We start from the raw sequence: 15,708 nt of genomic DNA on the forward strand, positions 1-15,708 counted from the left end.
GTACTGTATAACAAAGCAACCCATCCACCTCTGAAAGTTTTTTGTTTCTTTTCTTAGATGAAGCAATAAAACATAGGCAGCATTGTGTCTGCTTTAAAGGAGGTTCTGCATTTAATGACAGACACTTCTTTTACGACAGTATTTTCCATTGCAGCAACCCTTATCAAGGCTTTATTATTTCTTCACCAGGAAAAGGAGTGGAAATGTTTTATTTTCTGTGTGTAGTTGTTTTTTTGTTGTTGTTTTCTGTTTGCTTGCTTGCTTTTTTCCCCCTTCTGCTGGGCTGGGCAATGGTTGCAGACTGAAATTTAATCAAGAGTGCTATCAGACCAGAGAAGTGTTTCTGGAAATTAGTAGATTCATGTATGTATTGCAAGCACTGTTTAATGTTATTTATAAGAAAAGGGCACTCAGTAGCCAATACATCGCTTTCCTTTGTCCCTGATCTGGCCAGAGTACTGAGTACCCTATGGCACTGCACGAAGCCCCTTCAACTCCCGTTGTAATTTCATACAAGCTTTAATTGTGGTGGTGGTTTCAGCTGGGAGTTTCTCTTCATGGGACAGATTCCATCCAAGTTAGCAAGCTGAATTTATACTTGCATTTTCTGAAATAACTGTTTGTGCTGAATTTATTTCCACCGCCTGTAGGACATTTGAAAAGAAATAAAACATTGATTTTATTTATGGGTATGCCTTTGTATAAATACCTACATGCCTAAAGATTTCCATGTATTTCCCTGGATGGTGGGATCTGCCTGCACAGGTCATCTTGCTAAATCAGAATGTTAAGAAATTGTTTTTCTCATTAGATACTGGAAGAACAAAGTCATAAATCAGTGGCCATGTCGGGCTAATTAAAGCAAATTTTAAAAGAAAATTCAGAAAGTACGTGAGCATTTATTTAAACATGTCTGTGAGGTGAGTGCAAACTACAGCTTTGCAGAGGGCTGTGCTTGCTGACTGTTTATATCAGTATATTCTTCTGCATGGCTCTCATGTCCACTTGCCTTGTCCAAAGTTGATGTTGTTGTGAGTAAAGGTCTTCCACAAACAGTGATTAATTTGCTCAAGTAAAGCTTAGAGAGTGTAGCCCTCCATTTTCCCTGATGCTGAGTTTGTATATGCAGAGTCAAAAATGTTCAGAGCATCTTTGGACATACCTACGTTACAGCCCTTTCTCATGTCAAGTAGTGTTTGCCTTGTAAGCAACAGTGGTGCAGTCCTCACAGCCTCTGCCTTGGTGAATTCCTTCTACTCAGGCACTGAGTTTGGCTTCGCCATGGCATGCACTAAAGAAGAACAGGCAAAACTGACTCTGTGCTTGCTGGTGTAGAGGGTTTGCCCTTACAGAGGCTGTGAGAACCAGTGAGATGCCTGTGCCCTTAGAGCAGAGGCTATTTCTGAGCTCTGCTGAGGCTACAGGAGGCAGAAAGAGAGCGTGCGATGTGCTGTGGTTTTAAGCATGAAGATGACAGTGCAGAGTGCAGGAACAGGGAGAGACACCCACCTGCCCGGCTGTCAGAAGATTTCACAGCCTACCTGCCCAGCCTGCCTGAGTGATGGGCAGTTCCTGCGGTGTATAGTTGTCCCAAAGTCTAAAATGAACTCCTTTTCCTGTAATTTAGGCCCATTACCTTTTTCCCCAGCCCCTATAGACTGGGAGAAGAGCTTTCCTGTGGTATCCTCTCATAGAGATTTGTCAGCTGTATTCCATCATCTTTGCTCTAGATGAAAGAACCATGCTTCTTCTGGCCTTTGCTTGTAGGTCACGTTTTCTAGATTTACCTTTCATGTTCTGCTTTTGTGTATGTCCCTTTGGTACACATCTTTTTGAAGTGCAGAACTGGATGCTGTACTGCAGCAGGGGCTTTACCACTCCTGCATCAGAGCAAAAGGATTACCTGTGTCCTGCAGACCATAGAGCCATGTATAATCCCTGCCTTATTTTCGCACCAATATGAAACTGTTCTTTCAAGCTCAGCGTATGCTCTAGTACAGATCGAGGGGACAGACATCCTTTTCAGTAGATCTGCTGTTTAACCAGGGCTCTTAACTGGGTATTTGCATGGTTGATCTCTGCCCTGCATTTGTGCAGGTTCCATAATAAATAGTGTGTGTACTCCCAGCAGGCTGCTGCTCACAAATATCTAATAGGAATTGTATTTTGTAGCTTTCTTAAATTGCTTATTTGAAATGAGGGCAATATGCAATTTTTGTCTGTAGGAGGAAATTTCATGTTTAACTTACATACTCTATACCTAATGTCTAAATTACCTGTGCATGCAAATCTACATTATAGTATATATAATCCATCCTTGTGAAACATCTAAAATTAAATCTGTCAGCGTACACGTACCAGAGCTTTTTAGGAGTGGCAGTTACAGATTTAACATTCACGCATGTAAAATTGATATAAAAATTTAGAGAAGAGCTGCTTTTAAAAATATAATCCTTGAAGTTTACCCAAGCCTCTGCAAAACTGGAATCTGATCCTATGAATTCTTCTAACTGAAAATATTCCTTGAGTTTTCTGATCAATGCCTATGGTAATAAATGCTTTTAACTTGATACTAAGTTTGTATTCCTGGACTGTTAAACTGGAAGCCCCACAGTTTTAATATAGTGTTTCAGCGTTTTATATATATTCACTGATGAGTAGAATTTTCAAAAATAGCTAAATCTAATCTCCATCGTATTTTTTTCTAAATTTGCACTTAGTTTAGGTTCACTGCTAATAGCTCTTGTCCTTGCTTTAGTTGGGTCAGCTTCAACTTCCTGATTATGCAGCTGGTTTCATTTTTTTTATTCTGCTTTGAGCATCTTTCTGTCTCATCACTCCTTTGTGTGTATAATGCCCATAAACATCATCTCTTCATTTACAAACCCTCTTGAACTGAAAAGGGCAACCCAGTAAACCCCATCCATGGATTCTTGTTTTCTTCTTGGCACATTTTCCTTACACTTAAATGTAAAACAGCCATTAATACCGCCGTACTCACATTTTGACATTTCAGTCTCTTCACCCTATGTTGATTGTATCAGACTCTTCTTCCAAGTATCTGCCCAGTCCTTTATTTCTTCCCCTTTTCAACTGCATAATGCATGAGACAGAAAGTGTCTTCTCGGTGCCTGGTGACAGACTGTGCTGGTTACATGCTCAAGGCAGCCTGCAGCTGGCCTGTGATTGACACTAATGCACTGATAGCAGTTTCCTTGGGATGTTGCCGTTGTTGTGTTTAGGGGAAGCTGGTCAGTAAGGAGAGCAGGAGCCGTGTCACTGATGCAGCTTGTCAGTGATTCACAGAGATCTCTTGAAGTGCCCTATTTTTGGAAACAGCATTTTCAGATAAATGCTTTTCCAATTCCAAAGACATTTTGACATGCTGGCAAATAAACCTCTACCTAGCCGTGGGTTTAAGTCACATCCCTAACATTCTAGACAGTGCTAGTCATTTGATTTTATAATCCTTTCTATGAATTATAAAGATGGTAAGGACCAAATAGGCTTAGTCCTGTGCTGCCACTCTATCCAGACACGTAACTGAGACAGAAAAGGCACATTTAGAAACTGAGAGCCCCTTGATGTGTCTGGCAAGCTTAGCTCTGAAATCCTCAAAAGAGATCTGTCTTTCTTTTCCCTCTAAATTTAGATGAAGAATTTTTACATTCTTGGAAGAGAGAGGAAAAAAGGTGGAAACTGATAATGCCATGTCGAAAGCAAATTGTAGCGCTGTCAGATGCCAAACAGTTTTCCGTGTGGCTTCTTCTGTGCACTTCTCTCTGAACTTGCATCAGCTTCAGCTGGTCCACCTGTGAGCAGCCTGCGCAGAGAGGCTGCCGTTTGTGCGTGCGAGTTAGGTCGAGAACTTTAAACTCATGTCACCTTTTCTTTTTAGGCATTCAAGCCAATGTTTTAGGGGCCTCTCTGTCTTCTACAGGACCAGGTAGAACTGCTTTGCACAGGGCTTTTGTAAGCAGGCCTTTGGGGACTCATGGGCTTGGGTTTGGGGTGATTTTTTTCCTGCGTAGAACATGCAGAAATGTTATTGCTTGTCCACTGAAAGAAAAGAGGAGTTTGCCAGCTCCAGCTCTTTGTAGCTTATTGGCATTTCTGAAAAGAAACCGAGCAATGGGACTTAGAGGTAATTACTCTCACAAATAATTTAATCTGGATTTAATAAGAAAGTCACCCTTTTTGACTCGCTATTTTTAAACATCAGTAGTGGTAGTGTGTAATGGCTCACCCCAGCAGTCCAGAGTGCTTGTTATTAAGGACTTGTGCATTTTGGATTAGTGCTTCCCACTGAGAAATTTTAATTCCTGTTGCCAAAGAATTCACATAGCCATGTATGATTAGCAAATCTAAAGGATTAAAATAGCCACATAGCAGGGTTAATACACTCCAAGACTATTGTTGTTACCTCAGGTGCCACAGCACAAAAAAAGGGGGCTCACATGGCTGTAGCTCATAGCTAATAAATCTGGCTGTGCTAGCATTGCTATGTACTGGAAGCAAAGCTTTTAACATCATTAAACACCAGCTTTTTGCTTCATCATTCAAAGCCGATTCCTCTGTTTGCATCTTCATCTACAGAAGTGGATACATCATGGAGATTTTGTGAGATCTAAATATGCACTCTATAATTACGTACCCAATTTGAATAGCTGTGAGTTGGAATTGAAAGCACAATGCTGAACCTCAACTGGCTGAGCAGATGAGAGAGATGTTCAGAAGTTTGTAGCAGATATTAGACATTTCTACACAATGTTGTGCTCTCCTGGTCTGGATTATGCAGCTTGCCTTACGATAGTCGTTTCCTCCAGACATGGACAAAGGTTTTAGTTCTCTGACCTTTCCTTGCAAATGAATGTCACTGGCCCAGCTGCCCCACCTCGTGAAGGGCTGGGGCTCAGCTGTGTTCTTGAACTTGCTAGTAAATGCCACTCTGACATGTGCTGTGAATAAATAAAGCCTGTTGAAATATGTTGCAAGGAATATCCTTTTAAGAGTCTAATGAAGTTTAAAAGATGGGTAGTACTTACCGTAAGCATGTCATCTCAGTGAAGAAAAACCTCTTTGCAAAATGATTTAGTTGTTAGTGGTTTTTTTTTTCTTTGAGTTAGGGGGGGAAAGAGAAAACTAAAGCTCCTACTTAACAGTAATCTGTTTTTCTCCCTTTTATTTTGTTTTATTTTCTTATATACGGAAGCCATGTAAGCAAAGTTCTTTGCTGGTTCCAGGCATTTGTATGATATTTTTTCAAGGTGCGGGTTGTAGAATGTCACGCATTCATTTTTAAACAGTTTTGCTCTCTGATATGAATGAAGCACAGGGCGGCCAAATGTCAATGGAAGCTTAGCAGCTCACTTTTCCTGCTTTTCTCCATTTCCTTATTATTAACTGTGTTTGCAAAAGAGGAGCCTCGTTCTTGGCTTTGTTACTGTTTTTGGAGCTGGCACTGTTTCTACTTTCACCAATGTTTTTGAATCGTACAGTCACAGAATGGTTTGGGTTGGAAGGGATCTTAAAGATCATCAAATTCCAACCGCCCTGCCATGGGCAGAGACACCTCCCACCAGACCAGGTTGCTCAAAGTCCCATCCAACCTAACCTTAAACACTTCCAGGGATGGGACAACACTTCAGGGACTGGGCAGACACTTCCAGGGATGGGGCATTTTGAGTTCTCTACAAAATAAGAAGAGGCCCAGTACGCACAGAAGCGTCTCTGGGCATAGTCATTTTTTAAATTACTTCAGCCTTTAACTTGCCCCACTCTTCCTCTGACTGTCGATCCTCAGTGCAGTTTGTGTGTTTGTCAAAATCTAGTACAGACTGCTGCCCTCAGTGCCCTGCTCGGGGACAGGGCAGGACTCCTGCTCCAGCCGCCAGGTTGCACAGGGTCAGGCCGCACTCTTCACCGGAGCCATCAGAGAAAGTCCCAGGTGCAGGTGGCCCCATGGGATGGATGCGGACATCCCGTGTACCTCCTAGCGAGCCGTTCTGACCACTGCCCTCGCCCAGTGTCCTCTACTCTTCCTGGAGCAGATGTCACCTGCTCCAGGGGCTTTCCTTATGCCACCCTCTTCAATGGTGACGTAGTGCTCCTACTGCTGGGGTGATGCAGGCTTGTGCACGATAAGCTACTGGGAGGGACAGCTAGGCTCATGGACTGGCATCATCGTTTATTGTACTCCACATCAGTTATATTAAAAAGCTGTGGGGTTTCCTCTCGTGCGGTTTGCCACGTGCCCTGCATGTCTGTCCAAGTGGGATAATTGTGATTTTTCAAGATATTTTCTCATTGTTTTCTTTCTAATGAGGGAAAACTGACCTTGGTTTCTCCCCTCTTCAAAATACCCTAAAGGAAGCTAGCCAAGAAGCAGAAGGAGACTCAGACCAGCACACAGAGGGAGATGGGTCCCGTGGCTACTTCAGACAAGACCTCTACCAAACTCAGTGCTGTTCACAATGAAGAAGCTTTCTCTTCCAGCTGCCAAGATGTTAATGGATTCAGTAAGTTTAACTTGCTTGCAGTGGATATGTCCCCTTTGGAGAGCTCTAGGTTCTTGAAAGGACCTATTCCTATGGGCACAATGCTGAGGAGCTAGGAATGACAGTGTGAGGGTTCGTTGTGAAAGCTCGTTAGAAATCAGTTGTCTGAAATTCTCTCGCACTGCCCCTACCTTAACTCTCAGATGGGTGAAAAGCATTCCTTCTCACTCTAAATCTACCAAGAATAATTCATAAAGTCTGTTTTAAAAACTACGTCAGACATTCAAAAAGATGTGATCATTTGTTCTTCAGAAATACAGATACAGTTTTTCCTTTGTGAGTAGAAGAGTCGAATCACATTACTTAGCAGATTTCTAGGGTGGTAGTAATATTTTCTGTATGAAGTTGTTATGAAAGAAAGCATGGTCTCATGGTTAGAGAACTGAAATGGAAAGACAGCATTTCTTCTTTTGCCTGTGTTCTCACTTTATTTTTCACATCACTTCCATAAAAATAATTGTAGTTAATATTTGTAAAACATGCAGACCTCTGTAGCTGGAAGACTTTTGTGGGAAAAGCAGCACAAAGTTATAATTTAGCCTTGCTAGATCCAGATTGAGTGCATGGTGGATTGCATGGTGGATTTGTAAACTTTTTGGTATTAAATAAATTTTAACTTAGACACTATGGGAATGTCACTCCTTCTTTTGACACTTAGCCTATAGTTTGAAGAGGGACCAGCTTTAAAAACAAAACGTGCTAGAACTCTTCTGTCATTTTTAAGCATCTGTAGTGAAGTGTTTTTTCCCTAATTACTAACAAGGATTTGCCTGTGATAAAAAAGGTTTTTTTGTTGTTTTTTGTCATTGAAACCTTGCTTTGCGATCTCAGATTGATTGGGACAGGCTGAGTGAATTTTTCTTTTCCCTCTGTAGGTCATGTCAAATTCCATCTGCATGCATTGCTACTGTCACTCTGTGTAATGTACCTATGAGATGGATAAATAGGTGTTTGGGACCGTCAAGGCTAGCAGTGAACACTTCTCTCTGATATTAAATTGACTTGAGTCAAGATCTAATTTTCTCAGGTGCTGAGTAGCTATATCTCCTAAAGAAGACAACACGAGTTGTCAGTGGCTCATATCTTTGAAAGACAGGATAGCAGAGGCCAGCATTGTAACAGGCAGCCTAGAAACAGCAGAGGTAGCTTGTTTGAAATGTATGGGGAAAATGAAGTTTTTCACACTTTCTTCAGATTTTGGCTTTTTGAAATGTTTTTTTCCACCAGAAAATAAGAGAAGAGTTGAGCCTATACTGTGACCTCATTTTTTTTCTTGGTATTTTGAGAGACTAATTAAAATAGCTGAGTCACTTAGTTGAAATGGCAGCTCTAGAAAAAATGTTGTATCTAATTTTATTAAAAAAAAAAAAAAAGAAAAAAAGCGTACCTTTTTTTTTTTTTAATTCAGTAAGTCCTTTGCTTGTCTGACATCATTGCAGATTTTATCACCACCTCCCTCTGTAACACAAGCCTGTAACACAGTCATGGGCTGATTCTTTTCTTTTTTTCTTCTTTATATCCATGAGAAATAATTACCAATAAGCTTTCATGATTTCTCCACATTTTTTTCCGCCAAGTCCAGGATGCCGAGGTGTTGGAGGTAAGTTCTCTTCGGTGCAGTAGCGTGCACATGCTGATACAGGAATTTTATGGGTTTGGCACTGATGATATAGATAGGAAAAAAAAAGAGTAAAAGCTTTTCTTTTCAAAAAAAATTGCCTTAATGCAGTTTAATACTTGAGGATTTCTATACAGGCCTACTCTAACTTTTGAATAACATAATAGGATTACTTTGTAACCTTTCAGCTAACTAATAGAGTTTTACAAGGGGTTATTCATCTTAGCTTTTGAAATCATCTCTCTCTCTCAAATTCCTTCTTAAATTTTCTTTTTACTCACAACAGGAACTAGTGTTTGTGAATATCTCATGACAGGGAGTTGTCCTCTCCATCTTGACCTCGGTTATGACAGTCCAAGTTTGCTGTAGCAGTAACATGGAAAAAAAATCCTCTGTTGTTAGTAAAAATGCATATTTCTTCACCTACTTCATCTCAGTGCTTTAGAGGGAATGTCTTTCTAAATTTTCAGTGTCAGCTCTTGCAAATAGTGCAATCCATAAAGTCAGGCTGAAATGGGGTCTGTAGAGGCCAGTGCACTGCAGCAGGAGCACGCAGTCCTGTTGGCAATTTGCAGTTTTGAATTTTGTCACTTGACAGAGATGTCTGCTGTTGTTAAATGTAATCATGTCCTGGGAGATCGTGAGCATCTGGGTAGTCTCAAGCACGAACAGAGGCTGGGTGGAGAATGCATTGAGAGCAGCCCTGAGGAGAATGACCTGGGGGTGTGGGTTGATCAGAGGGCTGGAGCACCTCTTCTGTGAAGGCAGCCTGAGGGAGTGGGGTTGTTCAGCCTGCAGAGGAGAAGGCTCTGGGGAGACCTGATAGAGGCCTGCCAGTGAGTGCCTAAAGGGGGCCTACACGAAAGCATCAGGATGTTTTACAAGGACATGTAGTGGCAGGACAAGGGGTAATGGTTTTAATCTGGAAGAGGATAGATTTAGATTAGATACAGGGAAGAAATTCTTTACTCTGAGGGCGGCGGTGAGGCTCTGGCCCAGGCTGCCCCAGGAGCTGGGGGTGCCCCATCCCTGGGGGTGCCCGAGGCCAGGCTGGTGGGGCTGAGGGCCCTGCCCATGGCAGGGGGTGGCACTGGGTGGGCTTTAAGGTCCCTTCTCACCCAAACCATTCTGTGAACTGTGCTGGAGCAGTGAGACATCAGGTCTTACTGAAAAGTGTAACAGAAGTAGGCCCTTGTCTTTTCTGGACCAAAGGGAAGAAGCTCTTTATCCTTCTTTCTGTCCCACACTGATAGCCCTTATTCAGGCAGAATTCTTACTGGTACTTAAAAGAGTTTTGACTGGAGAGATTTTATGGACTCAGCCTGTGTATCTCCCATGATACAGAATCAGAATAGGTATTTGCTGAAAGATAAATTAGTCCAGCATTATTCCAGCTCATCTAGTTTTACCAAAGGGTCATGTGAAGGTGAATTGTTCATTTTTCTCAAATACTGTGCTGCCTTTTTTTTTTTTTAATATAGATATGTATCCTAAATCCATTACAAATAAGCGATGGTATTTGCAATATTTGAGACTGCTGCTCAGTTTGCAGGAGGGTTTGGAAAGCAGTGTCATTTTCCTTGGAGTGGCACAGCACAGTCACATGCAGGCACTGACTCAGTGCAGGGTTATTGTGAAACGAGGTGACAAATGGGAGACAAGGTGGACCTAAAATTATCCACCAGCATCTGTGTGCTGACCAGAAGGGTGTGCAAGGGGTTGTTATTGCACATAAATTTTGTGCAATTTGGCAGCCCATCTGTGTGATGGGAGAAGCAGTAGTATATCATAGCAGCAACGATGTGCTAATATGTCCTGCACAGAGGAACTGCTCTTCCAGCTTTGCAATGATAAAATGTCATGGGTAGGGCTGTAGATAACAGAGATCAGGCAGATTCTCTCCAGGGAGAATGCTACATCACCAGCATCACCAGCTCGACATCCTTGGGAGCTTGCTGTCAGGAACTATTTGATTCTGGGATTTGATCTCTTAAAATGCACCCAGTTTTGCTAGAGACTGGTTATAAGGGTATGTTTAACTTTTGTGACGTCTCAGTTTGGGAGAAGACTGCTTTCCAAATAATCTAAAGGACTGACTATCTAATAATCTGATACAGATTATTAGATAGGTAGCCTTAACGTTACTGTCAGAGGCACAGTGTGAAGACAGCATTTAGGAAGCTGTAGGGAACTGAGATCTGCATGAGTGAGCACTATTATACTTACCAAGTTACTGTGCTCTTACTAGCAAAAACAAGAGGAAGACATAGGTGAGTGGCACTCAGGTTTTTAATTATCATATTTAACCAAGAACCATCTAAATTCACACCTCTCCATATCCCACGTCCTTTTGCAACGAATCAAATGCAAAGGCCTTAAAGATTTGCTGTAAGTCAAAACAGTTGCATCAAGATCTAGTTGTTGTTGTTACCCCATAGATAATTTTTTCATTCTCAGGTAGGATGCCTGCTAAATGCAGTCTGAGGACTTGTAGGATCATGACCATGAGACATTTTCTTTAGCCAAAAAAACTAAAATAAAGAGTAATAAAGCCAAACTTCATCATTTAAAAATTAAAAAAAAAAAAGGGGGGGGCAAAATACCCAAATCCCTTTTGTTGCTTTTCGTGCCAGTTTGGAATGTTCGCAGGGTTGGTTTCTTTACAAACACTTAAAAAAAAAAAAAAAAAAACAGTAGGGAGAATCATTTCCAGAATAGGGAGGAGCTTCCACCATTCTACATGACTAGAGGGAGCTGTATGGGCTCCCATGCCATTCCAGATCATGTAGAGGGAATTTTAAATGAAGTCTTTATATCTACCCTGATGTGAAATCCTGTCTGAAAGTGTCTCCTGTGATGTGCATGCACTAGTCCTGGTGGGAACCTCTGGTGAGGTGGTGGCCCAGAGTGTGCATCTCGTTACACAAGCCAATACTGATTTTGAAAATGATCTCTTTGAAAGTCTAAATTTGCCTCTCTGTCTCACAAGTATTGTTCATTTCAGAAACCTCAGCTGGTAACAATTTAAATCAAGTTTACTGGAGTGAGGCGTCTACCTTCGGATTCCCAAGTAATTTGTAGTTAGCGATTCCTGGAAAGGCAGGGTGGCCCCATAAGTTCTTTTTTCTCCCAAACTCCAGAAAATTCCAATACTGCCCCAAGTCCTGACTGTTGACTTGCTCTGTGACCCAAGGCAACCAAATTACTCTTTATAGGCCTTACCTGCACATCTGCAAAAGTGGCTATGTTCCAAGTACGGTAGAGGAGAGGGTCTGATTTAGACTAACAAACACGGAAGAAAGCGAAAGAGGTCCCAAATGGGAGATGTGTTATGGACTGAAGGCAGACTAAGCTATGAGAAATTTGATTATCTTAATGTGTTTTCAAGTGGTTTAAGCTTGAAAATATAGCAGGAGAATGCAAAACCAGAGCAAGTTCATTTACTGGATGGTTACAAACTGCTTAGGAGGTAATTCTGCAGACCTTATGAAACTTCCTAGACTAGTGACTCCTTTCATTCACCTCATAGAAGGACTTGAAATTTTTAAGAGGTGTTCTTTTTTTATTTTCTAGAGAAAAAAAAAAAAAGAAAAAAGAAAAACTGCTTCTGAAATTACTTTGATGTATACTGAGTTTTATCTACTTATATTGGATTATGGAATAGTTTTTCCTGTGTTATCTATTGTCATCTTTCTGATGTACTGAGATTTGTACTAGCTTGTTTCCCAACATTTTGAGGAGGAGATAAATGTAAGTGTAGGAATGAATGCAGAATGATAATAGAAGAATATGCATTCAGAAATGATTGATTATCACAAGAATGTACATGTATGCTATTGTAGATATAAAGCAACCTCGTAAATTTACTAGCAAGAAAGGAATCTACTGTGCAGATGTGGAGCCCTGCCTCTGTTCCATAAATAATTGATTAATATGGGAATAATTTGTGGATTTTTGTCCAGAGAAAGCTAATGCTTTAATGGGAGAAAGTTTGTCCTGCTAAAAGAACCTGTCTCTCAGGGGAAAATATTATAGGATTTGCTATGAAGTGTTCTGGGTTGAAGAACAATTCCCTTGTTACCTTGTATGGTTTTAACAAAGAATTTGCTATCCTACCTGTGTATTTTTGTGGTACTAGTGTACATTGTGTTTGAGCAGGCTTATTTTACTGTTATTAATGCATTTGATTCTCTGTAGTTTGTATTTTGGGTGTTCTTTTTAAGGATCTTTCTCCTAGATGTTCCTTTGGTTTAAAAAAAAAAAAAAAGAAGGTGTATATATAGGATATAGTCCTATACATGTATCCTGTGTAGGAACACATTGATTTACAATAACTATAATATTATATTTGGGGTCTGGAGTGCTTATATTAAAGAAAATCCATCATTATGACATTGTAATAAATGTAATATGCATGTTGAGATGAAAAATATAATTCATTTTGATAAGTGTTATATATCCCATATTACTGTGTTCTTTGAGGAACATTCTCCCTGTTCTTTCTCTCTCTTAATATATGTCTAAAGTCTTTTCCTTATGTCTTTCCTACCTAGCATCACCCTCTCCTTGTTCATTTTCTGTCCAAAGCAAAACCCTTCAGAGCAAATCTTTGTTGAATTCCTACTACTCAGGTACTAGTGCCAGACTTTTTTTTCATTTCTAAATTTTCTTTGCTTTTGTACATTTCCCAATATGACCTATAGACTGAATCTTCTGAGTGTTAGATGCGGCTAACCTTGTTTTCATTTTTTTGTAATTTTTTTTTCCTATTGATCTTCTGTTGATTTTCAATGATCCGTGTCGTGTGGGTGAACGGAATTCCATCTCAAAGTATCATCAGACACTGTTCCATCGACCACGCTGTTAGGTAAGAAGCCAGGTATGGTGTACTGCACTTCATTGGAGAGAAAACACACTCATTGCATCTTGATAATAACTTAGAGAATGCTACAAAGTGGCTGGGCTCCAAAATCATAATTAATCCTGTGGTCATGTGTGCTGTTAATTGGGAAGCCTTTTGTTTCACTTGTGCTTTATTGTTGTTATTAATTGATTTTTATTTTATTTTTTAAGGGAAAAAACAGTTCAAAGTATAAGAATTTCTTTGGAGAAATCAGAGGCCGAGTTTGGGCAAGTGGCCCCACCTTATTCTGTTTATGCTTAGAATTAAATTTTAAATGTTCAAGCAGTCTGGTATAGATTTGAGAGGATAATAAAAAGGCAGGTTATGAAAGGTGGAGGCTGTGCTGTGGCTGCTGGTAACTTTAGAGGAAGAAGTTAGTGTTCAGCATCTCTGAAAATTATCTCTTCTTGTCCAGGAGATAAATAAAGCATAGAGTATGGAGCTCTTAGCTTTGGGATTTTTAGAAATAAAATGTTTTTACATTAAGTTAACAGAGAGCAAAATTGGCAGAAACTGTAAGCTGATAAAAGAAGTTATTCAGAAACTTATTGGAGGTGTACCCTTGAAAGTGAGTAATAACAACCTACAACTTCAGGCTCTCCCTGGAGGATGCTGCCTGTGTGCGGAATTTGAAGAAGGCAATTCCTCTGCTATGAATCAGAAAGATGATGTGTAGTTGATCAGAATCTAACCAGTGGTATTTATCAGACCTGTCATTTTGGATTATCTACAGTAAATGTTCACTTCCAGACATAGTAATCTACCGTGTCTGCTTTAAACATTACCCTGAGCACACTGAAGGCCCATAGTTAGACCAGGAAGAAATTACAACTAAGCACTTAAGTGCCTTGGTTTACAGACTAACAGCCAGGGCAGAGAGGCTCAGAGGGTCTGCCACGATATGTGCATTTATCCTGTTGTATATCAACATGGCCAGTGGCAATGAGTGAGCCCTCTTCTGAAGCAGTAGAGAAGGAGTCTTCTTTTCTACAAGGTTTGTTCTTGTTCCCCAGAGACTCAGTGCTGTCAACAGAGAAGTCTAAAGGCAGATTAATCTTTTGGCTATACTTTAGAAGCAGGGCCCAGACCTGCAGTTTGCTGGAAGATGTCAAACTGCTCTCATCCCAGCACTCAGCATCTGTGAAAATGGGGACCCTCATGTGAGGGAGACGTTTTCACCCCTGTGCCCCGATAGTGAACCAAATGGGTCAAGGAGTGAGACAGATTCAACTATGTCTCTTTCAGGGAAAAACAAAAAACCTCCCAAAGCTTTCAAACCCCCAAATTTTAGGGGAGGTGGGGGGGTGGGGAATAAGAATTAAAGTAGTCTTATGTATTCAAAACTCGTTCAAACTTACCATCTTCTAACCACTATCTCTGATCTGAGCAAGGATTAATTTCCCTGTTTTTACACATGGGAAGTTAAGCTCAGTGCATTTCCAAGACATGATTTACACAGACTGGTCGCCCCCTCAGTCAGTTGCATCTGACTATAACAGCCAAAGGTGCTGTGAAACAGCCCATAGCATTGAAGAAATTTCTATCTTATGACTTGAAGGCAAGTGAAAACTATGGCATTCTGGCTTCTCAGACAGATTCACCAGACATTGGGTGATGCTGTATGAGAAAAATAAGTTTAATTTTTTGACGTTTATTAATATTCATTCCTGGGAAAGAAAAAGACCTTAAAAAGGGCATCAGTTATCCCACCACCAATATCTGTCTTTGGGCGTTACCTGCAGTTCAGTGCTATTTGTTCCCATCTGTTATGCCTTCTGCTAATAAATGTTCTGTATCTGCAATAGTAGATGACTCCCTAGGCTTGGCTGTGACATGATTTGTTGATAATAAGATACAGGGGATTTATTTATTTATTTATTTAGCCTCTACCCTATCTTGTGCCTGATTAATACTTTTTTATGTAATGCATGTTTTTAGCTCTGTAATTTTACCTTATAGTTGTAGACATCTCTGGATTTAATGGTTTTCACATCATCTTTGCTAGGGAAGTGAATATTTAATACTAAAAAGTAAAGGAGTTAATTTCCCTGGTTTTAATATTTCAGTAAGGCCCATGTTGTACCACTAATGTGAAGTCTGAAGGGGAGATAATACCACAGTAGAGGTTGTTTTGGGAGAAGATGTGCATGGCCAGTGGCTCTCAAAGATATCCAGCATATGTCATCAGGGTAGGTTCCTCAGGGGAGCCAGCGTGCCTTTCCCTTTATGGTGGTTTTACTCAGGTGGGCAGCTGAGCTCCACCACAACCAGTCTCTCACTCCTCCTCCTCAAAGGGAAAGGGGGAGAAAATGCGATGAAAAGGGCCCAAGGGTTGAGATAAGGATGGGGAGATCACTCAACAATTATCATCACGGGCAAAACAGACTCAGCATAGGGAGATTAAAGAAATTTATTACCTATTACTAACAAGCTAGAGAAATTAGAAACAAAGAAAACAAACTAAAACCACCTTCCCCCCATCCACGCTCTCCCACTTCCTCCCCCTGGGTGTTGCAGGGTAATGGGGAATGGAGGCTGCGGTCAGTTTATAGCACTCACCTCTGCCGCTCCTTCTCAGTCCCTCTCTGCCCCTGCTCCCCGTGGGGTCCCTCCCACGGGATGCCGTCCTT

The 15,708-nt window shown here is 40.8% G+C and overlaps 1 protein-coding gene across 11 annotated transcripts in view; it reads left to right on the plus strand.

The window, feature by feature from the left end:
* Positions 1-15,708, plus strand: part of PTPRT (protein tyrosine phosphatase receptor type T) — a 582,374-nt gene that overhangs the window by 509,564 nt on the left and 57,102 nt on the right. For 10 of the 11 annotated variants that reach the window (XM_080557602.1, XM_080557611.1, XM_080557610.1 and 7 more), the window contains 3 exons: positions 3,899-3,946; positions 6,370-6,518; positions 13,007-13,054. In XM_080557602.1, the coding sequence (XP_080413728.1) occupies positions 3,899-3,946; positions 6,370-6,518; positions 13,007-13,054 (245 nt within the window). The remainder of the gene's footprint in view (positions 1-3,898; positions 3,947-6,369; positions 6,519-13,006; positions 13,055-15,708) is intronic. The other variant, XM_080557605.1, reaches the window with a different exon arrangement.

Source organism: Anser brachyrhynchus (genome assembly GCF_964034855.1).
Source record: "Anser brachyrhynchus genome assembly, chromosome: 16".
NCBI lineage: Eukaryota > Metazoa > Chordata > Aves > Anseriformes > Anatidae > Anser > Anser brachyrhynchus.